The 23,337-nt window shown below is 44.7% G+C and overlaps 1 protein-coding gene across 2 annotated transcripts in view; it reads right to left on the bottom strand.

Annotated features, from left to right (window-relative positions):
• Window positions 1-23,337, bottom strand: part of APLF (aprataxin and PNKP like factor) — a 401,298-nt gene that overhangs the window by 186,424 nt on the left and 191,537 nt on the right. For both annotated transcript variants that reach the window (XM_077485939.1, XM_077485938.1), the window contains exon 6: window positions 2,475-2,620. In XM_077485939.1, coding sequence (XP_077342065.1) covers window positions 2,475-2,620 — 146 coding nt within the window. The remainder of the gene's footprint in view (window positions 1-2,474; window positions 2,621-23,337) is intronic.

A 23,337-nucleotide genomic window follows, 5' to 3' on the forward strand; every position in this document is an offset into this window, starting at 1 on the left:
ATAGAAATACCTTAAAAATGTGAGCGTGATTTTTTTTTTTTAAGGAATTTTTTAAAGTTATTTAAATAAATACTACACTATGAGGCTTTCTGCTGTGGGCTGTTTTTTGGCTGGTTTAATGGTATGAGATGGGAAGGTGACTGACAGACATCTTATTACAAAAGGAGAGGACAGTTTTCTGGGACCTTTGGTTAAAGGTGTAATATTTCAGGTGATTGAGCACTTTACACCAAGGGGGTCAGCGTGAAGAGGACCTGTCATGATTGGCGCTTGGGTTTACATGTAGACACAGTCTAGATGTGAGTGCATTATTTCAGGTGCACATTTGATGAATTTTAATCTACTACACTACGTTTATTTTCTTTGTGTTGCTCCTGCTCTCGGAAAGAGACAAGTGGCATTTGAAATAAAGGTCAACTCCTTCCGGTGAGTGAGCCATTTTACACCAAGTGATTTTTCATCTGGAAGAATTGTGAACTACAGCACATTGAAAAGAGAGGATACTGGTTTTCTAATATTTTTAATTATATGAACTCTCATAACATATTTATATTGTACACAATATAATCTAACACTTGTTGCAGGAGTAGTTTTTGTGTAGCGCCACCTTTTTAGTTTAATGTATTTTGGTTTTAGTAGATGTACACATACTTCTTAGCCCCTGTACACACGGTCGGAGATTTCGACAACCAAATCCGTCGGATTTTGTCCGTTGGGTCTTGTCCGAAACTGTTGCATACACACGGTCGGACAAAGTTGTTGAAAAATCCGATCTTTCAGAACGTGATGACGTAATTTCGTTACGATGGGACTACATTCAGGCTAGTAGCCAATAGCTTTGATGTAGGAATTTGATCTGAGCATGCGTGGCAATTGGTCCGATCAAAATTCTCTACACATGATCGGAGTATGTCCGATCGGCCCAGTTGGTCGGGAAATATTTCCAACAAGTTGGAAAATTGGGTCCGACGGATATTCCGATGGAATCAGTCCGATGCATACCACACACAGTCGGATTATCTGACAACACGGTCCGATAGGACACATTCCGACGGATTCTTCAACCGTGTGTACAAGGGCTTAAAGGGGTATCCACACATTTATTTATTATTGTTTTGCTACACTTGTTGGTGTAGGGTCCTTTCTTGATTACACTATATTAGATGTGCAATCCTCTTGGGGATTTTTACTAAAACTGGTACACAAAGAATCTGCGGCCACTGTATATAGTAACCAATCAGGTTTTATTGTCAAAGCTTAACTGAACAAGCTGAAAGTGGGAGCTGATTGGCTACTAAGCACAGCTGCACCAGTTTTAGTAATGTTCTGTACACTCTATGAGAAAATCAGATGAATGATCGACCGGTTTTCCCCGATGTTTCACAGCAAGTCGGAACGGAGGATAAAAATAATGTATGAAAATTCTCGTATGAAAAAAGCTTTTTTTTGCTGTCGTTTCTGATCATGCACAGTCTTTCGTATCTGCTATTTCTCGTATGAAAATCATACGGAAATGGTACACATTAAAACAAAAAATGGTTCGTTCTGTTCCCAGATGAAAAAAAATTTGGCGTTTGTCCCTTTCAAAATTTTGTTCGGAATGTCAGAATCGGCTGTTGAAAGCTGTGTACACACTATCAGAAAAACGTACGATCATTCCTCGGCCTAAAATGGTCGCCTGATTTTCTTAGCCCTCGGTCGGAGATTCCATCGGAATCTTTCCTATCAGAACGTTTTGTCGGATATTCCAACTGTGTGTGGTCTGCATCGGACTGTTTACGTCGGAATATTCGACGGACCAACTTTTCCAACTTGCCGGTAAAATTTTCCGACAAAATGCTCCGATCGGACATACTCCGATCATGTGTAGCCTACTCCGACGGACAAAGTGCCACGCATGCTCAGATCAAATTCCTAGACCAAAGCTATTGGCTACTAGCCTGAACGTAGTCCCGTCGTAACGAAATAACGTCATCACGTTATGTACAATCGGATTTTCCGACAACTTGGTCCGACCGTGTGTATGCAACATCACTTCCGGACCTCTTCCGGAATTAATCCGTTGGAATAACTCCGACGGATTTGGTTGTCGGAATCTCCGACCGTGTGTACAAGGGCTTAGAGTGTATGGGCCATTAATCTCCCCCTCTGCATAGTTAGCAGTCAGCAGATGGAAATGCAGGGAAATTATCAAGTGAGGAAAAGGTGGATAAGAGAGTTCATGCTAGACTGCCAGTCTATTCGCCTGCATGCCAGGGAAGAGGGCAGTATAGTATGTAATGTACAATATATGCAAAACAATTGGAAATATTACCACTAGTTGCTCTGTTGAACCTTTGCAGTATATGGCTGAAACATTTACCAATTGTGTAGGGATTCGGATGTCGCGCATAGATGCAGAGGTATCACTAATTCAGAAATTTGCCAGTTTAAAAAATAAAAATAAAACAAAAAATGTTATAGAAACATCTTACCTCTGTTTTCACTGCAACCTTACTCTTCTTCATAACTCCTTCATCTCCATCATCCCTTGATTTAATGGGATGCTGTTGCCTCTCTTCTGTGCCACTTTCTACTGTTTTTTTGGTCCTATCAGCTGTTACATTCCTTCTTTTCTTTCCTGAAAATGAAATGGAAGGCTAGGTAATGCGTGTATTTAATTTAGAAATCTATAACATTTTTTAAAAACTAAATCTCCTACAATTTATTAGACAGTCTAAAATAAAAAGAACTAAACATACAGCATCAGCTTGTTTAAGAAAAGCCGATCGATATGGTGAAAAATATGCGTATACAGGCTTTGTTCGTTGCTGGTAAAGGTCGATTGTATCTAACAGTATTCACTGCAAAGAATATCCGTGTAATGATGAAAGTGAAATGGATTAAATTACTGCAGAAAAACATAAGGAAAAAATGAATGTCCTGGTATTAGGGAGCATGGTGTTCAATAGAATTAGTTTAAGAAACACAATAAACAAAGTGTAAAAACTTCCATCTGTTAGAACTTTTGCTAGATTTCTGAGCACAATTATACTGTTTTTTTTCAGTTAAATTCCAGTATCGATGTTTGTTCTCTCCTGTTCAGCTTATACTGAATAAAACACAATCTTATCAAAGCAGTCATACCTGAGGTTAGAACATTGTGGTTTTGTCTATACACCTATTATAGTTTCTTTATTATTTTTTCAGCTGCTATTTTGGTAAGTTATAATATTAGGTTGTACTAAAAACCTACAATTTTGAGTTCTAATAGTACATATTTCAATCTCAAAGAAAATGGTTTGTAGGATGAGGTTCCTTGTCTATTTCCTTACATCCTTCATATGCTGGGTATATGCCTTTTGGGTGTGTGGGGCCACAGTATCACTATAAATGAGTACTTGGATATGTTTTTGTTCCCATTAAAGTGATTGGAAAGTCTCGTTTTTTGTTGTTGTTTTTTTTTAAATAATAAACATGTTATACTTACTTACTCTGTGCCGCTGGTTTTGCTTCTGGCCCCTCCCTCCTATCGAGTGCCCCCACAGTCAGCAGCTTCCTATGGGGGCACTGGAGACAAGTCACAGCTTTGTGTGTCCATTTAGACATGGAGCCCCCACCCAGCCCCACACCCTCTCCCCCCTGATTGGCTGACTGACTTCGATTGACAGACACGGGAGCCAATGATACCGCTTCTATGTCTCAGCCAATTAGGAGGAGTGTCCCAGACGGCTTAGATATTTGTGGACATTGCTAGAGAGAGATAGGGCTCAGGTAAGTAATTAGGGGAGTGCTGAGGTGGCTGCTACACACAAAATTTTTTTTTATCTGAATGCATAGAATGCTTTCAGATAAAAAAAACTTCTGCCTTTAAATCTCCTTTAAGTGGTAATGGGAATGCAATACATAGGCAATGTTTTTATTTGTATTGCATTTTAGTTTTCTGGCCATATTACCTATACTTGGGGTTTATCTGCCTTGTCCTCTCCCATTTTGTGTGATGACAAGTGCAATCAAGATCCTATGCACCTTTGAGGATATTCTAAGCACTGTGTCTAAGGCTGGGTTCACACCGGAGCGATGCGGGAACGCCGTGAATCTGCGGCGTTTTCCCGCATCGCATGCCTCCCGCCGGCAGTTCACACTGCCCTATGCGGACTGCTGGAAGTGTCAGTGAAATGTTAATGACACCCCCAGATCAGTTCGCATATTGCAGTGCGATCTGCAAACTCGGACAGGAATCGGATCGCATGGTGTGAACACCCATGCGATCCGATTCTGCTGCGGCCCAAAAAAAGGGTCCCGTGCGAGTTTGCGGCGGGTGCGATGGCGAATTCAGCCATACTATCTGTATGGCTGAACTCGCATCGCACAGAGATCGGATGTGATTTGCACTGCAGTGCGGTGCGAATCGCATCCGGTTCTCGCTGCCGCAGCGGTGTGAACCCAGCCTAAAGCCTTGTACACACGATCAGATTATTGGACAAATTTTCGCCAGTTTTTTGTTGGATGCTAGTTTCGTATCGAATGTGAAGAGGGTACTCACCATCAGAAAATTTTCGGACGACAGAATTCAACGTCAGAAGTGAAGTAATGTGTTGAATTGTTTTGTATGTGTTCTTTGATTTCTGAGCACGCCTAGTCTTGCTCTTCAGATTTTTTTTGACAGAAAACCCATACTAATGAGAAAATCAGACGTTGTGGTCACATCAGACAAAAATTTTGGAGCCTGCACATCCAGTTTTTGTCTGATGAAAATTCGTAATCGGCTGTCAAAAGCAGTATACTAACAGAAAATCGAATAGTGTGTATGGGGTCTTAAGGCCCGTACACAAGGTCTGAAAATCTGAAGTTAAAATTCATCTGATGAACGATCTTCCAATTTTCTGATCGTTAGTATGCTGCTTTTGACAGCCGATTACGAATTTTCGTCAGACAAAAACTGGATGTGCAGGCTCCAAAATGTTTGTCTGTTGTTACCACAACGTTCAATTTTCTTTTCATTAGTACAGTTTTCTGCCAAAAAAAAAAAATCTGAAGATCAAGACTAGGTATGCTCAGAAATGAAAGAACACATACAAAACAATTCAACACATTACGTCACTTCTGGCATTGAATTCTGTCATTCGAAAATTTTCTGATGGTGAGTACCCTCTTCACTTTCGATTTTAGGCTAGCAAAGCTGCCCGAAAATTCTTCCAAAAATCTGATCGTGTGTACAAGGCTTTAGGCCCCATACACACCATTAGATTTTCTGCAGATTCTTGTCTTCAGATTTACTAAAACCTTGTAGTGCAAGGGCCTGCCTGACTGCATACAAATTGAAACTCTTAAGGTTTGACCTCATATTATATGGTTTTGATAAATCTGAAGACAAAAATATGCAGAAAATCAAAAAGTGTGCATGGGGTCTTAAGGCCTGTACACACGGTCAGAAAATCTGAATATAAATTTCATCAGATGAATGATCTGCCGATTTTCTGATCGTTAGTATGCTGCTTTTCACAGCTGATTACGAATTTTCGGAAAACAAAAACTGGATGTACAGGCTTGAAAGTTTTTGTCTGATGTGACCACAGCGTCGGATTTTCTTTTCATTAGTACGGTTTTCTGACAAAAATAAAATCTGAAGAGCAAGACTAGACATGCTCAGAAATGAAAGAACACATACAAAACAACTCAATACATTACATCACTTCTGATGTTGAATTCTGTCGTCAGAAACTTTTCTGATGGCGAGTACTCTCTTCAGTTTCGATTTGAGACTAGTATCAAACAAAAAACTAACAAAAATGTGTCCAATAATCTGACCGTGTCTACAAGGCTTTAGTCCGTAGGGTTCAATATTAAGATGGTCCACCCGTTGCAGCTATAACGGCTTCAACTCTTCTGGGAAGGTTGTGCACAAGGTTTAGGAGTGTGTCTATGGGAATGTGCGACCATTCTTCCAGAAGTACATTTGTGAGGTCAGGCACTAGTGTTAGACGAGAAGTCCTGGTTCACATTTTCCACTCAAATTCATCCCAAAGGTGTTCTATCGGGTTGAGGTCAGGACTCTGTGCAGGCCAGTCAAGTTCCTCCACCCCAAACTCGCCCATACATGTTTTTATGGTCTTTGCAATATTGAGTTGGCCCACCCTTTGCAGCTATAACAGCTTTAACTCTTCTGGGAAGGCTTTCCACAAAGTTTAGGAGTGTGTCTATAGGAATGAGCGACCATTCTTCTAGGTGGGCAGAGAGTCTTGTGATGTCATGACTACACCCAAGAGTTCCGGCAAAGAAACCCGCCCACCGATTCCAGAGTTTTGCGGGGCTCTTACAACTGAAGGGGATTACAGAGGAAAGGTAAAGGTACATACAGGAGCCATTTATATATGCACAGAATAATATTGTGCCATTAGTTTATACTGGGTTTACATCCACTTTAAGTCTGGCCTAGTCAGAATCTCAAATTTGGGATTTGTTCTGAGTCTCTCCCAGGAACCACCATGAATGATCTGCTCTTTTCTGAGGGGGTGAGATTATCGGAACTGCTATGACCATTGCTGTATGAGTTACCTGAATGCTGTTTTATGTTGAACTTTGTGTAAGTGCAATATCTTAAGGGTCGGGTGTTATTTGGGACAATAAAAGTTTTACAGTATCACACTATGTGGATTCCTTTCCTCCTAAATGATGAGTGATTAAGAGGATTGCGGGTGTGTTCAGTCAGGATGGTTCAGGATCAGGATGTCATTCATCTGTCAGTTTGATCGTTACTGAATCCCCATGCTGATGTCCTGTAGTTGCTGAGCTTAAATCTGGATTTATCCATTAAGGCGATTGTTTTTTAGGACTTTGGTAAGTGCAATTCCTATAGGGAGTGGATTCACATGGTGTGGTAACAGTGGAACATCTCTTCAGTGATATGAACTTCTAATATGAGAAATTACCCAACACTAGGACTGTCACAATTTTTAATAAATTTTTTTTTTTTTTTGCTCAAACGTTCTTTTATTTTTTATTTACAAACTTAGTTGGGTTTTTGTTTTTGAGCGCTGTTTAAGCTAGAAAGAACCTACTCTCTTGGAACTTTTTTTAAATTTTTAAATGTTATATTTTTATATAGCAGCTGCTTAGTTCCATAAATTCTATCATCTTGAGTGACCCTGACTTTCACCATTTGTAAACATTCTTCCCATTGACAACTTTCTGGCAGATGGCAGCAGAGTTTCCTCAAGAATTTGACTGTATTCTGCCCCATCCATTTTTCCTTCTATCCTGACAAGTCCTCCAGTCCCTACTGCAGAGAAACACCCCCATATCAGGATATTGCAGTTATGACTGGGCGTCATATGACGTCCTGCAGGATAACAGCCGCTGCATGCCCATGGGGGCGCGCATCGCGGCGATCAGTGGTGCGGTGTGTCAGTCTGACACACCGCTACACCAATCTCAGTAAAGAGCCTCCGACAGAGCCATATCAGCGCCGTCATTGAAGAAGAATTATTTACAAAAAATTTTAACAAAGAAAAATGTTGTTTTTTCAAAATTTTCTGTCTTTTTTTATTTGTTGCGCAAAAACTAAAAACCGCAGAGGTGATCAAATACCACCAAAAGAAAGCTCTATTTGTGGGAACAAAATGATAAAAGATTTGTTTGGGTACAGTGTAGCATGACTGCACAATTGTCATTCAATTTGTGACAGTGCTGAAAGCTGAAGATTGGCTTGGGCAGGAAGGTGTATAAGTGCCTGGTATTGAAGTATTTAATCTACACTTCTCAAGGTGGAATAGATTCAGTTCCTCTAATTATTCCTCATATCTGAGCTCCCCCATGCCTCGAATGAGTTTGGTTGCCCTTCTCTACACTTTCTCCAGTACCCCGATATCCTTTTTGAGAACTGGTGCCCAAAACTGAACGGCATATTCAAGATGAGGTCTTACTAATGATTTGTAGAGGGGTAAAATGATATCTCTCTCTCTCTAGAGTCCATACCTCTCTTAATACAAAGACTTTGCTCGCTTTGGAAACTGCAGCTTTTCATTGCATGCTATTACTGAGTTAATGATTTACCAAAACTCACAGATCCTTCTCCACCATTGATTCCCCCAGTTGCACTCCTAGTATGTATGAGGCATGCATATTCTTAGCCCCCAAGTGCATAACTTTACATTTATCGACATTAAACCTCACTTGCCACTTAGTTGCCCAATAGACAGTGCATTGAGGTCGGCTTGTAAATTGGAGACATCCTGTAAGGACGTTATTCACACTGAATAGCTTGGTGTCATCTGCAAAGACAGAAATTTTACTTTTATATCCCTTTCACACTGGGGCCAAGGCTGCGTTCGCGATAAAGCACCACTCGTTTCAGTGGCGCTTTACCGCCGTCTAGGTGGCACAACTTTCGACTGCTAGCTGGGCACTTTTAACACCATAAAAGGGGTTAAAACTTCTATTTTGAAGCGCGTTGAAATTGCTATTAAGTTGCTTTGAAAGCGCTGCCATTCATTCCAATGGATGCCCCAAAGATGCCGCTTGCAGGACTTTTTTTTCCTGCCGCACTGCCCCAGTGTGAAATGATACACTGGAATGAATGAGAGGCGGTTGTGAAAGGGGTCTTACTTTCTAGTTTTCTTACCTAGTAAAATTAGGTCATACTCCCTAGGAGTCTTTAGGAGGGGAGGAAGGGCTTTCTCAGCTAAGCACATCCTCCTACCTGAATTAAGATCAGATGGATTCCAGGAAATAAAGGCTACATGATACATGGACAGATTTTTTGAAACCATTGGCATTTAAACAACGATCAGTGCTATAAATAGCCACTGATTACTGTATAAATGTCATTGGTTTGGAAAGGGTTAACACTAGGGGGCGATCAAGGCATTAAATATGTTCCCTCACTGTTTGTTCTAGCTGTGGGGGGATGGCTGGGGGAGGGGATCGATCGGTGTTCCTATATACTAGGAACACACGATCTGTCTCCTCTCCCCTGACAGAATGTGGATGTGTGTGTGTTTACACACACACATCCCCATTCCTGCTCTGTCAGGAGCGATTGTGGGTGTCCGGCGGACAGTGATGTGGTGGCGCGTGCGCCGCCTATACCAGCGGGAAGTAGGGCACATCATATACGGATGTCATTTGACAATACACCAGGAAGGAAGTAGTTAAACTGGGAGAGGGAAGAGCAACACCCAGAGCCAATCAGTTGTGCTGCAGTACTTGTTTACGAACATTGACCTTCCTGATAGTAGTAGAGAGTAGAGTGAAGGTACCAGAGTGTTGCTTCTTCTTTCACTGTTCAATCACATAGTAGGGGAAAGACAAGAGCTGCAACAGTTAGACCACCCACTTACATAATTTATTTATTTGGGGGGGTCCTGGCCATGCATCCTAAAGTGACGTCCACCTCGACTGAAGCTTCTTGGAAAATGGAAGTCACACAACCCTGGAGGTTTCAGGTCAATCGTGCTGGCCAATCTCCAACCACTCTTCTCTTGAGCTGCTGTGCATCATCGTGGAGCCAGCTTAACCTTATTATGACAGCTGCTAAAACAAATCTTAAAGCCTAAACAGAGTTTTGCTACTTTGACGTGCTAGTAAAACTAGAAAAACTGTACATATTGTGATGGAACCGCTTGGCACCCCAATTAGGTGCTTCCTTCCACCAACCAGTGCCCCTTGCCCTCCAAACCATTCAAAGCAGACCAAGAGCTAATAACAGCCTTTTTACCCTAAACATCGTACACAGAAGAGATATGAGGTAAAATCTGAAGGAATGAATGTTGAAACGTAAACACATACTTTATACCCCACAGGAGGACAGTCCCCTCCTGATCATATTACCCTAACAATACAAAATGTCCACAGGAATATAATTAACATAGCTAAACAAACAACATATACTAGAAACATTAAGTTGATTAAACAACTAGCCACCTACACAATGTTGTGATTAATCAGATAGCCCACTCCAGGTCAGACTGCCTGGCCCCAAGGTCACAAAAAAGTTCATTGCACATCACATCCCACAATAGTATGCTAGCAGACAGAAACAATAGGTGAGTTAATTAGCACAATAAACACATAAGAATCAGTGATCTCCCCCCACCTCAGACTAGTAGGCAACAGAACTCCCAGGGCTTTCCAGATCTCATTAAGCAGCTTTCTTTTCACATACATCTGTTTACTGAGTTTCAAGTTGGCAGAAGCCATCATGGCTTCCTTGACTGTTAAATGTAATAATGTCCTTTTGCATTACATAACAGGATATCTTCCTAAATGCTTGTAGCTCCTTCAAATGCCGGGGTCCACAGTCGGTAGGCAAGAGGCTAGCATTCAGTCCCCTCCACAAGCCCCTGTCCCGGGTGAGTCTGTAACACATATCACCACAACTACTTATCCAGGTGAATTATAACTTGCTTGTTCAGAGCAAATTGGGTTTTAATTTGGTGGTAAATGGTATTGGATATCGCCTGACTTATTTAATATTATTATCAAAGGAAAGCTGGCACAAAACAGTAACAAAAAAATGTTTTAAATGATATCCGTAGTAGGGTCCAGAAAAAATAGTGCACGTTTTGCTTTTTTATCCTACCTAAAACACCTCAACACTGACACTAGCTGACACCGATACAAAATTGAAAATGCTTTTTTTTATTCCTACCTAAAATACACCGACCCCAAGCTTTGACCCTGACCTCTGACCCTAACATTGAGTCCTAACACTAATCCTGACCTAGATCAAACCCTGATCTAGCACACTTTTCTCCTCTAGCAAGGAGAAAGCGATATAATGTATAATTTTCTGTATCCAAAAGGAGCAAACCCACAAAACAGCAGGCTATACAGTATTTGATCCCTGGGACAGCCATCTAGAGGCTATCACAGTGATCAGGTAATCAGGAACCGGGCCTCCCAGTTCCTGATCGTTAGTAGGAGACTATGGATGAGCCGAACACCCCCCTGGTTCGGTTTGCATAAGAACTTTCGAACGGACCGCAAATTCGTACGAACGTTAGAACCCCATTGAAGTCTATGGGACTCGAACATTCGAAATAAAAAGTGCTAATTTTAATGGCTAATATGCAAGATACTGTCCTAAAAAGGGTTTGGGGACCTGGCTCCTGCCCCGGGGGACATGGGTCAATGCCTAAAATGTTTTTAAAAATGGCCGTTTTGGTGGGAGCACTGATTTTAATGACGATTAAAGTGAAAAAAAAAAGTGAAATATTCCTTTAAATATCGTGCCTGGGGGTGTCTGTAGTATGCCTGTGAAGTGCCACGTGTTTCCCATGTTTAGAACAGTCCCTGCACAAAATCTAACGGAAAAAAAGTCATTTAAAACTGCTTGCGGTTTTAATGTTATATCTGGTTCCGGCAATATGGATGAAAATCATTGAGAAAAATGGCATGGGTAGCCCCCCCCTGCCTATTACCAGACCCTTTGGGTCTTGTACGGATATTAAGGGGAACCCCGTAAGCCATCCAGTCCAGAGGAGCTCTGCCTTTGCCTTGGTCACATCACAAGAAACTCCTGCATTCCTGTTGTAACCACCAGGCGTCCGCGCTATAGCCAAAAGACAGCTGCAGTACAGACGCCAATTGCTGGGAGGATGTCTCTGGACGTCCTCCAGTTTACTTTCGCGATGCGCACTCCCACGCGTGAGCATCGGGGAAATCCTGTGCTGGCCATGTCCCCTGGACACAGCCAGTCCCTTGGACACAGCCAGTCACAGATCACTGTAAATGGCCAATCACATATGAGATCATCTCTCACCGGCTCTCCCTCCTCACACAGAGACAGTGTGTGAGAAGGGAGAGACAAACGCTGAAGCCTGAGTAAAAAAAACAAAAAAAATGAAAATGAAATGCCCACATGTCCCCACTGTCAGTGCCATCTGTCCCCACTGCCATCTGTCCCCACTGCCAACTGTCCCCAGTGTCACCTGTTGTCAGTGCCATCTGTCCCCAGTGTCACCTGTTGTCAGTGCCAACAGTCCCCAGTGCCATGTATAAGTGCCATCTGTCATCAGTGCGTCATCAGTGCCACATAGTGCCATCTGTCCTCATTGCCACCTCAGTGTCACTTGTCATCAGTGCCACATATTAGTGGCATCTGTCAGTGCCACCTATCAGGGTCACGTGTCATCAATGCCATGTATCAGTGCCACGTATTAAAGCCAAGTGTCATCAGTGCCAGGTATAAGTGCCATCTGTAAGTGCCACGTGTCATCATTGCCACGTATTAGTGCCATCTGTCATCAGTGCCACATCAGTGCCACGTATCAGTGCCATCTGCCATCAGTGCCATGTATCAGTGTCACGTGTCATTGTCCTGGTGCTCCGGGGCCTTCAAAAGTGTAATAGGTAGTCAACAAGTTAGATATGTAATTTATGCTCCTAGAATACCTGATGGTGCTCCCTGCACGCTGGGCCTCTCTATGTGCCCAGGCTGTGGAAAAGTCCCACACGTGTGGTATCACCATACTCAGGAGGAGTAGCAGAATTTATTTTGGGGTGTCATTTGTGGTATACACGTGCCATGTGAGAGAAATAACATATTAGAATGACAATTTTGTGGAAAATTAAAAAAATCTTCATTTTGAAAGAATTGTGGGAAAAGATTACAACATCAAAAACCTCACCATGCATCTTACTAAATACCTTGGAATGTCTACTTTCCAAAAAGGGGTCATTTGGGGGGTATTTGCACTTTCCTGGCTTGTTCGGGTTGCAAGGAATGAGATAGGCCACCAGTACTTCAGGTGTGATCAATTTTTTATGATTTGCACCATAGCTTGTAGACTCTCTAACTTTCACAAAAACCAAATAATATCCACTAATTTGGGTTATTTTTACCAAAGATATGTAGCCGTATAAATCGTGGCCATAATTTATGAAGAAAAATTAATAATTTGCAAAATGTTATCACAGAAACAAAGAAAATGTGTTTTTTTTTTTCAAATTTTCAGTCATTTTTTCATTTATAGCAAAAAATTTAAAACCCCAGAGGTGATCAAATACCACCAAAAGAAAGCTCTATTTGTATGAAAAAAAGGACAAAAAATGTATTTGGGTACCGTGTTGCATGACTGAGTAATTGTCATTCAAAGTGTGAGAGCACAGAATGCTGAAAACTGGTCTGGTCACGAGGGGGGTTTAAGTGCCCTGTTGTCAAGTGGATAAAGACTGGCTTTACTGACATCCATTCTGGCTCCAGATCCAGCTTGAGGTTCCACAACTTTGATCCCTGACTCCTGGCTTGGCTGACAATCCGTTCCGGTTACTGAATCCTGGCTATATTTTCACTACGTTTGTTCTTTTTACTTTTATTATTAAACAAGTGGGATTTAACTGTACTTATGTCTCGGTCTTATTTCATGATTTCTGACACGAGTTACATGACACCGAGGAGGGAAAATGGCTAATTGGGCCAAATTTGGACATTTTCACTTAGGGGTGTACTCACTTTTGCTGCCAGCAGTTTAGACAATAATGGCTGTGTGTTGAGTTATTTTGAGGGGACAGCAAATGTACACTGTTATACAAGCTGTGCACTCACTAATTTACATTGTAGCAAAGTGTCATTTCTTCAGTGTTGTCACATAACAAGATATAATAAACTATTTACAAAAATGGGGTGTACTCACTTTTGTGAGATACTGTATGTATTTGATCTGTGTGTCCAGGTGTTTGCTTGGAGTTCAGTTTCAAGAAGGATGTGCATTATGTCTTTTCCAGGTAAGGAGGATAGTATGGTTGTAAAAATTGTTTCCTGGCGTTCTTCCTGGATTTCTCTTAAAAAAATACTAAATCCAAAAAAGCCATCAAGCTGTGACATATGAGCTCTAAACTAAGCTAATATATTCTCAGGGGAAATCCTGGAATCCACATTGTTTCAGTGTACAGACATACTAAATAATAAATTAAAACAGATTTTAAGGGGTGAAACCTGGCTATTTTGGGATGTTCCGTCTTCTGTCCCAATGTCACAATGTAAACATGATCAATCTTGTCACAGGTTCCCAAAGTTTCTTGACTATTAATGAATTCTTTCTGCTTAGGAAAAAGCTTTCACAGAATGTGGACATCTGAATCTGGACCCAAACAGCAATACTTACATCATAGACATTTAATTCTGGTTAACTAAAAGAAGAAAAGGTTTACAGTAGCCTTCTGTCTATCAGCATTTCTAAACTAATAAGCCAAACAACCTTAAAAATGTTTCTTGGTTTGGTATGCCAGAAAAGAACAGAGATATAAAAGTAGAAAAAAATGAAATCAAATTTGCAGCTATATTATGAAAATTTAATGCCAACTTTCTAGAGTTTACAATAATGGGCATTTAACGGGTCCTGGACTCTGACTGCAAAATGTGCAAAAATGTAACATTGAATGCCATGTCACTCTACAACCGCTGTCGCAGGACTTACCCCCCCCCCCCCCCCTTACTTCCCCCCGTGCTTGTGCCTACTGTTACTGGCCACTTCAAGCTGGAAAATGACTGCCAGGATTTGTTGTGTATTGCAGCAGTACAGCTGCTCCTATGTAACATGGAGCTTATGTTTTGAACACTGCCTAGAAGCTCAGTCGACAAATACAATGTAACATTGTAACATTACTGGGCGGCCTTTCATCTGCATATGATGTCAGTTAAAACAACCTTTACAAGGAAAAAACGTTTTTTGTTCTTAATAAAATTTGTTCTGATTTACCCCTTAACCACTTCAATACTGGACACTTTTACTATCTTCCAGCCCAAGCCAATTTTCAGCTTTCAGTGCTATCACACTTCGAATGACATTTTCGTGTTCATGCCACACCATACCCATATGAAATTTTTATAATTTATTAAAACAGATAGAGCTTTCTTTTGGTGTTATTTAATCACCACTGGGTTTTATTTATTTTTTTGCTAAATGTTTTTCTTAGTTTCCGTTATACAATTTTGCAAATAAAAAATTTTTCTTCTTCACTGATGTGCTCTGATGAAGTTGCACTGATGGGCATTGAAAAAGTTGCACTGATGAGGAGGCAACGATGGGCAATGATAAGCTGCACTGATGATCAGTAAACAATGTACTAACAATCTTGCCAATTAATTAAGGACTGCCAATAACTTGCAAGCCTGTTTATATTAGTGATGGACGAACTTCCGACGGGACGTTTCGCGAACGCGAAATGCGAACGGACCCAAACGTTCGCGAAACAGAACGTTCGCCGCGGGCCCCATTGACTTCAATGGGAGGCGAACTTTGCAAACCTTCATGTCGAATTTGCGGCCACGTGGTAATTATTAGGGGGTAAAACGTAGTCCCACCATCTGGACAATGACATAATACATGTATGAGGTGAATTTGGGATCGATAACTACAAGCATTTTTATTTTATTTGGGAAATTGTTCTAACAATTCAGGACTATGGAGCTAATGAAGGCAATGGAGGAGAGGGAAGGTCAGGGACCAGGGTAGGCAAAGAAGAGGGTGCAGGAGATGATCACCAGCAGCGTGACATACCGGAATGACACATGCACCGTGATAGAGGCATCTGACAGCAGCACCGTAATACAGAGCACTGACAGCAGCACCGTGACATACAGCGCTGACAGCAGCACCGTGACATACAGCGCTGACAGCAGCACCGTGACATACAGCGCTGACAGCAGCACCGTGACATACAGCGCTGACAGCAGCACCGTGACATACAGCGCTGACAGCAGCACCGTGACATACAGCGCTGACAGCAGCACCGTGACATACAGCGCTGACAGCAGCACCGTGACATACAGCGCTGACAGCAGCACCGTGACATACAGCGCTGACAGCAGCACCGTGACATACAGCGCTGACAGCAGCACCGTGACATACAGCGCTGACAGCAGCACCGTGACATACAGCGCTGACAGCAGCACCGTGACATACAGCGCTGACAGCAGCACCGTGACATACAGCACTGACAGCAGCACCGTAAGCAGCCCCAGGAGGAAGTCAGCACAGCACAGGGATGGTGTGATCCCCTCATAATAAGAACCCCCAGGAGGAAGTCAGCACAGCACAGGGATAGTGTGATCCCTTCATAATAAGAACCCCCAGGAGGAAGTCAGCACAGCACAGGGATATCATAAGCAGCCCCAGTAGAAATATGACACCGCTCAACCTCTTCAAAGAGGAGGGTAGGGGCATATAGTACGGTGTGCTTTTTTGGGTCAAGGAAGTGAGCCAAATGAATTAAGAAGGTCTGTGTGCTTGATTAAAAAAATAGTTTATAGACATATACATGGTCTACTGGTCACATGTGTTGAATTCCTCCGAGATCCATGCCTCATTCATTTTTAGAAATGTGAGGTAGTTAACACTGTGGTGAGCTAGGCGAGTACGCTTATCGGTCACAATCCCCCCTGCTGCGCTGAACGTCCTTTCGGACAGGACACTGGATGAGGGGCAAGCCAACAGTTCGATTGCAAATTGGGCAAGCTCTGGCCAGAGGTCAAGCCTGCCCACCCAGTAGTCTAGGGGTTCATCACTCCTCAGAGCGTCCACATCGGCCGTTAACCCAATGTAGTCGGACACCTGACGGTCTAGGCGTTCCCTGATGCTGGATCCGGATGACACCTGTCGATGGGTCGGCTGAAAGAATGACCTCATATCCGAAGTCACCAACACATCTTCAAACCGGCCTCTTCTTGCAGGCGCTGTTGGATTGGTACCCGCAAATCCTTCTCTGGGAGTGGGAATTGCTCCTCTGCCAGCGCACGCAAAAGCAGAATGCAGCATTTCTCGAAGCAAGGCCTGGAAGTGCTGCATTCTGACAGCCCTCTGCGACGGCGGTAACATTTCCGCCATTTTGTGTTTGTACCGGGGGTCTAAGTACGTTGCCACCCAGTACTGGTCCTTGACCCTCATGCTTTTTATACGGGGGTCCCTATTAAAACACTGGAGCATGAAGGCCCCCATTTGCACTAAAGTGGAAGCGGTGTGGTGGCCTGGCTCCTGCTCATCATCCAGGATAATGTCGTCCTCTTCATTCTCCTCTCCCCATCCACGCACAACAGGGATCCCAGAAAGGTTTAAAGCATGCTCTTCTTGCTCCTGCTCATCCGCCCCGGCACCATCCTCCTCTGACTCCTCATCAGACTCCTGTTGTTGACTTGTCTCAGATAGAGTAGCCCCCCCTGGGAATTCATCCAGCATTGCGACTTCCTCATCTTCCCGCTCCTGCTCCTCCACAGCCTGATCAATGACACGACGCAATGCACGCTCCAGAAAGAAGGCATAAGGTACCATGTCACTGATGGCGCCATGGCTGCGACTGACCAGTTTGGTGATCTCCTCAAATGGCCGCAGAAGTCTGCATGTGTCGCGCATGAGCAGCCACTGGCGCGGTGAAAAAAAACCCAGCTCCCCAGAACCGTTTCTTTCGCAGAGTTCATACAGGTAGACGTTAACTGCACGTTTCTGCTGGAGCAGCCTATCAAGCATATAGAAGGTTGAGTTCCATCGCGTCGGGCAATCGCAAATAAGACGTCTGACCGGCAGATGGTGTCGCCGCTGAATGTCAGCAAGGCGAGCCATGGCCGTGTAAGATCTTCTGAAATGGGCCGAGATTTTCCTTGCCTGCCGCAAGATGTCCTGGACCCCAGGGTATTTGACAAGGAATCGCTGCACGACCAAGTTTAAGACGTGTGCCATGCACGGCACGTGCGTGATTTTGCCCTGTTTCAATGCGCTAAGCAGATTGGCACCGTTGTCACACACCACTTTACCAACTGTCAAATTGAGCGGTGTTAGCCACTCATCTGCCTGTGAACGCAAAGCTGAAAGGAGTGCCGGGCCAGTGTGGCTCTTTGCTTCCAGGCACAACAGACGCAGCACGGCATGGCAACGTCTCACCTGGCATGTGGAATAGGTTCTGGGGAGCTTGGGCGGTGCAGTGGAAGAGACGCTAGCAGCGGAAAAGGAGGAGGCAGCTGAGGAGGAGAGGGAGGAGGATGGAGTAGGAGGAGGAGAAGAAGAGTCAGGCCTGCATGCAATCCGTGGCGGTAAAACCAAATCTACACGGGTGCCACGGGTTACATGCTTGACGGCCGTCAGAAGGTTCACCCAGTGGGCAGTAAAACTGATATACCTTCCCTGCCCGTGTTTGCTAGACCACGTGTCTGTGGTCAGATGTATCTTGGCACCGACACTGTGTGCCAGAGATACATTCACTTGCCGCTGAACATGGCCATATAGCTCTGGGATGCCCTTCTCTGAGAAATACTTCCTTCCTGGGACCTTCCATTGTGGTGTTCCAATGGCCACAAATTTGCGAAAGGCCTCCGAGTCCACCAGTTTATATGGCAGTAGTTGGCGGGCTATGAGTTCTGACAAGCCAGCCGCCAACCGTTGGGCAAGAGGGTTATCCGGCATCATCATTTTTTTACGCTCAAACATTAGGCCCACGGAAGCCTGCCTTTTTGCAGAAAAATGTGAGCTTGGCGTGATGGAAGGTGGAGTGGAGGACAATTGTGAGGAGAGAGGAGAAGGAGAAGTAGAAGACGAGGCTGGACGGTGAGAGCCTGCAGTGTGGCTTTGTGTGTTCCGTTGCTCCCACTGGGCTCGGTGATGGCTGCTCATGTGCCTTCTTAAGGCGGTCGTCCCTAGGTGAGTATTGGGCTTACCGCGACTAACGCGTTGACTGCAAAGATTGCAGATGGCAACGCTATTGTCAGCAGCGGACACGTTAAAAAAAGCCCACACTGCGGAGCCATGTGCCGGTGTCCTGGGAGCGCCAGATGTGACCGTACATGGTCGATGACTCGCTCCTGATACATTTGCAGTCTGCTTTGTCCCTGCTGTGCAATGTAAGTCATTGCTGCTTCTCCTCCCTATCTGCTGGTCCATATCTCCCTCTGAACTCCCCTCCTCTTCCTCTCTTGTGGGCACCCACGTGACATCACTAGACACGTCATCATCAACGTCACCTTCCCCACCGCTATAAGTAGAGATCTCGGAGTAGGCAGCAACACCGGGGACCAACCTCCTCCTTGGGCTGATCTGGGTACTGGCGTCAGACTGCTGAGTAGCGCTTGTTGCTACCTCCTCTTCCTGATCCAATACCAAGAGTGGCTGCGCATCAGAAATGTCCTCTTGATATGGATCGGAAAATAATTCCAGTGACTCAAGCGGAAGGTATGTGGTGGTGGTGGTGGTGGTCGTGTTGTTGGTGGTAGTGTCTTTGGGGGTGCACATAGCAGAGAGTGAAGAAGAGGGTGCAGATCGAGAGGATGAGGAGGGTGCAGAAGAGTAAGGCTGAGCGAGCCACTCAACCAAGTCTGGTGCATCCTTTAAAGTAATTGAACGCACCTTCTGCAACTTCCCACTTTGGCTCAAGCCTGTTGCTCCTGCCCTACCCCTACCACCCCTGCGGAAGGGCCTGCCTCTTCCTCTGCATGTCATTTTTTAAATGACCCTGTGACAAAACTCTTAGTCCCTATACCGCTGAAGGACTGCTGCAGTATAGGTGAGCGGTCAGCAGTGGTGCACGTCAACCCTATCTATTGTGGACCTATAGCGGTCCTTACAGAACAGCAGACTGTACCGCACTCAAGCCTATGTACCGTAGCACCCTATACCAAGTTACCAGTCCTTATAAGAACTTTTGTGGAACAAGCAGGTTGTGTGTTAGTGATTAGCAGACTGTACGTCAGTCCCTATACCGCTGAAGGACTGCTGCAGTATAGGGCAGCGGTCAGCAGTGGTGCACGTCAACCCTATCTATTGTGGACCGATAGCGGTCCTTACAGAACAGCAGACTGTACCGCACTCAAGCCTATGTACCGTAGCACCCTATACCAAGTTACCAGTCCTTATAAGAACTTTTGTGGAACAAGCAGGTTGTGTGTTAGTGATTAGCAGACTGTACGTCAGTCCCTATACCGCTGAAGGACTGCTGCAGTATAGGTGAGCGGTCAGCAGTGGTGCACGTCAACCCTATCTATTGTGGACCGATAGCGGTCCTTACAGAACAGCAGACTGTACCGCACTCAAGCCTATGTACCGTAGCACCCTATACCAAGTTACCAGTCCTTATAAGAACTTTTGTGGACCAAGCAGGTTGTGTATTAGTGTTTAGCAGACTGTACGTCAGTCCCTATACCGCTGAAGGACTGCTGCAGTATAGGGCAGCGGTCAGCAGTGGTGCACGTCAACCCTATCTATTGTGGACCGATAGCGGTCCTTACAGAACAGCAGACTGTACCGCACTCAAGCCTATGTACCGTAGCACCCTATACCAAGTTACCAGTCCTTATAAGAACTTTTGTGGAACAAGCAGGTTGTGTGTTAGTGATTAGCAGACTGTACGTCAGTCCCTATACCGCTGAAGGACTGCTGCAGTATAGGTGAGCGGTCAGCAGTGGTGCACGTCAACCCTATCTATTGTGGACCTATAGCGGTCCTTACAGAACAGCAGACTGTACCGCACTCAAGCCTATGTACCGTAGCACCCTATACCAAGTTACCAGTCCTTATAAGAACTTTTGTGGACCAAGCAGGTTGTGTATTAGTGTTTAGCAGACTGTACGTCAGTCCCTATACCGCTGAAGGACTGCTGCAGTATAGGGCAGCGGTCAGCAGTGGTGCACGTCAACCCTATCTATTGTGGACCGATAGCGGTCCTTACAGAACAGCAGACTGTACCGCACTCAAGCCTATGTACCGTAGCACCCTATACCAAGTTACCAGTCCTTATAAGAACTTTTGTGGACCAAGCAGGTTGTGTATTAGTGTTTAGCAGACTGTACGTCAGTCCCTATACCGCTGAAGGACTGCTGCAGTATAGGGCAGCGGTCAGCAGTGGTGCACGTCAACCCTATCTATTGTGGACCGATAGCGGTCCTTACAGAACAGCAGACTGTACCGCACTCAAGCCTATGTACCGTAGCACCCTATACCAAGTTACCAGTCCTTATAAGAACTTTTGTGGACCAAGCAGGTTGTGTATTAGTGTTTAGCAGACTGTACGTCAGTCCCTATACCGCTGAAGGACTGCTGCAGTATAGGGCAGCGGTCAGCAGTGGTGCACGTCAACCCTATCTATTGTGGACCGATAGCGGTCCTTACAGAACAGCAGACTGTACCGCACTCAAGCCTATGTACCGTAGCACCCTATACCAAGTTACCAGTCCTTATAAGAACTTTTGTGGAACAAGCAGGTTGTGTGTTAGTGATTAGCAGACTGTACGTCAGTCCCTATACCGCTGAAGGACTGCTGCAGTATAGGTGAGCGGTCAGCAGTGGTGCACGTCAACCCTATCTATTGTGGACCTATAGCGGTCCTTACAGAACAGCAGACTGTACCGCACTCAAGCCTATGTACCGTAGCACCCTATACCAAGTTACCAGTCCTTATAAGAACTTTTGTGGACCAAGCAGGTTGTGTATTAGTGTTTAGCAGACTGTACGTCAGTCCCTATACCGCTGAAGGACTGCTGCAGTATAGGGCAGCGGTCAGCAGTGGTGCACGTCAACCCTATCTATTGTGGACCGATAGCGGTCCTTACAGAACAGCAGACTGTACCGCACTCAAGCCTATGTACCGTAGCACCCTATACCAAGTTACCAGTCCTTATAAGAACTTTTGTGGACCAAGCAGGTTGTGTATTAGTGTTTAGCAGACTGTACGTCAGTCCCTATACCGCTGAAGGACTGCTGCAGTATAGGGCAGCGGTCAGCAGTGGTGCACGTCAACCCTATCTATTGTGGACCGATAGCGGTCCTTACAGAACAGCAGACTGTACCGCACTCAAGCCTATGTACCGTAGCACCCTATACCAAGTTACCAGTCCTTATAAGAACTTTTGTGGACCAAGCAGGTTGTGTATTAGTGTTTAGCAGACTGTACGTCAGTCCCTATACCGCTGAAGGACTGCTGCAGTATAGGGCAGCGGTCAGCAGTGGTGCACGTCAACCCTATCTATTGTGGACCGATAGCGGTCCTTACAGAACAGCAGACTGTACCGCACTCAAGCCTATGTACCGTAGCACCCTATACCAAGTTACCAGTCCTTATAAGAACTTTTGTGGAACAAGCAGGTTGTGTGTTAGTGATTAGCAGACTGTACGTCAGTCCCTATACCGCTGAAGGACTGCTGCAGTATAGGGCAGCGGTCAGCAGTGGTGCACGTCAACCCTATCTATTGTGGACCGATAGCGGTCCTTACAGAACAGCAGACTGTACCGCACTCAAGCCTATGTACCGTAGCACCCTATACCAAGTTACCAGTCCTTATAAGAACTTTTGTGGAACAAGCAGGTTGTGTGTTAGTGATTAGCAGACTGTACGTCAGTCCCTATACCGCTGAAGGACTGCTGCAGTATAGGTGAGCGGTCAGCAGTGGTGCACGTCAACCCTATCTATTGTGGACCTATAGCGGTCCTTACAGAACAGCAGACTGTACCGCACTCAAGCCTATGTACCGTAGCACCCTATACCAAGTTACCAGTCCTTATAAGAACTTTTGTGGACCAAGCAGGTTGTGTATTAGTGTTTAGCAGACTGTACGTCAGTCCCTATACCGCTGAAGGACTGCTGCAGTATAGGGCAGCGGTCAGCAGTGGTGCACGTCAACCCTATCTATTGTGGACCGATAGCGGTCCTTACAGAACAGCAGACTGTACCGCACTCAAGCCTATGTACCGTAGCACCCTATACCAAGTTACCAGTCCTTATAAGAACTTTTGTGGACCAAGCAGGTTGTGTATTAGTGTTTAGCAGACTGTACGTCAGTCCCTATACCGCTGAAGGACTGCTGCAGTATAGGGCAGCGGTCAGCAGTGGTGCACGTCAACCCTATCTATTGTGGACCGATAGCGGTCCTTACAGAACAGCAGACTGTACCGCACTCAAGCCTATGTACCGTAGCACCCTATACCAAGTTACCAGTCCTTATAAGAACTTTTGTGGACCAAGCAGGTTGTGTATTAGTGTTTAGCAGACTGTACGTCAGTCCCTATACCGCTGAAGGACTGCTGCAGTATAGGGCAGCGGTCAGCAGTGGTGCACGTCAACCCTATCTATTGTGGACCGATAGCGGTCCTTACAGAACAGCAGACTGTACCGCACTCAAGCCTATGTACCGTAGCACCCTATACCAAGTTACCAGTCCTTATAAGAACTTTTGTGGACCAAGCAGGTTGTGTATTAGTGTTTAGCAGACTGTACGTCAGTCCCTATACCGCTGAAGGACTGCTGCAGTATAGGGCAGCGGTCAGCAGTGGTGCACGTCAACCCTATCTATTGTGGACCGATAGCGGTCCTTACAGAACAGCAGACTGTACCGCACTCAAGCCTATGTACCGTAGCACCCTATACCAAGTTACCAGTCCTTAT

Source organism: Lithobates pipiens, unplaced genomic scaffold (genome assembly GCF_037356315.1).
Source record: "Lithobates pipiens isolate NorthernLeopardFrog02 unplaced genomic scaffold, aLitPip1_a1.2 Scaffold_18, whole genome shotgun sequence".
Classification (NCBI taxonomy): Eukaryota; Metazoa; Chordata; class Amphibia; order Anura; family Ranidae; genus Lithobates; species Lithobates pipiens.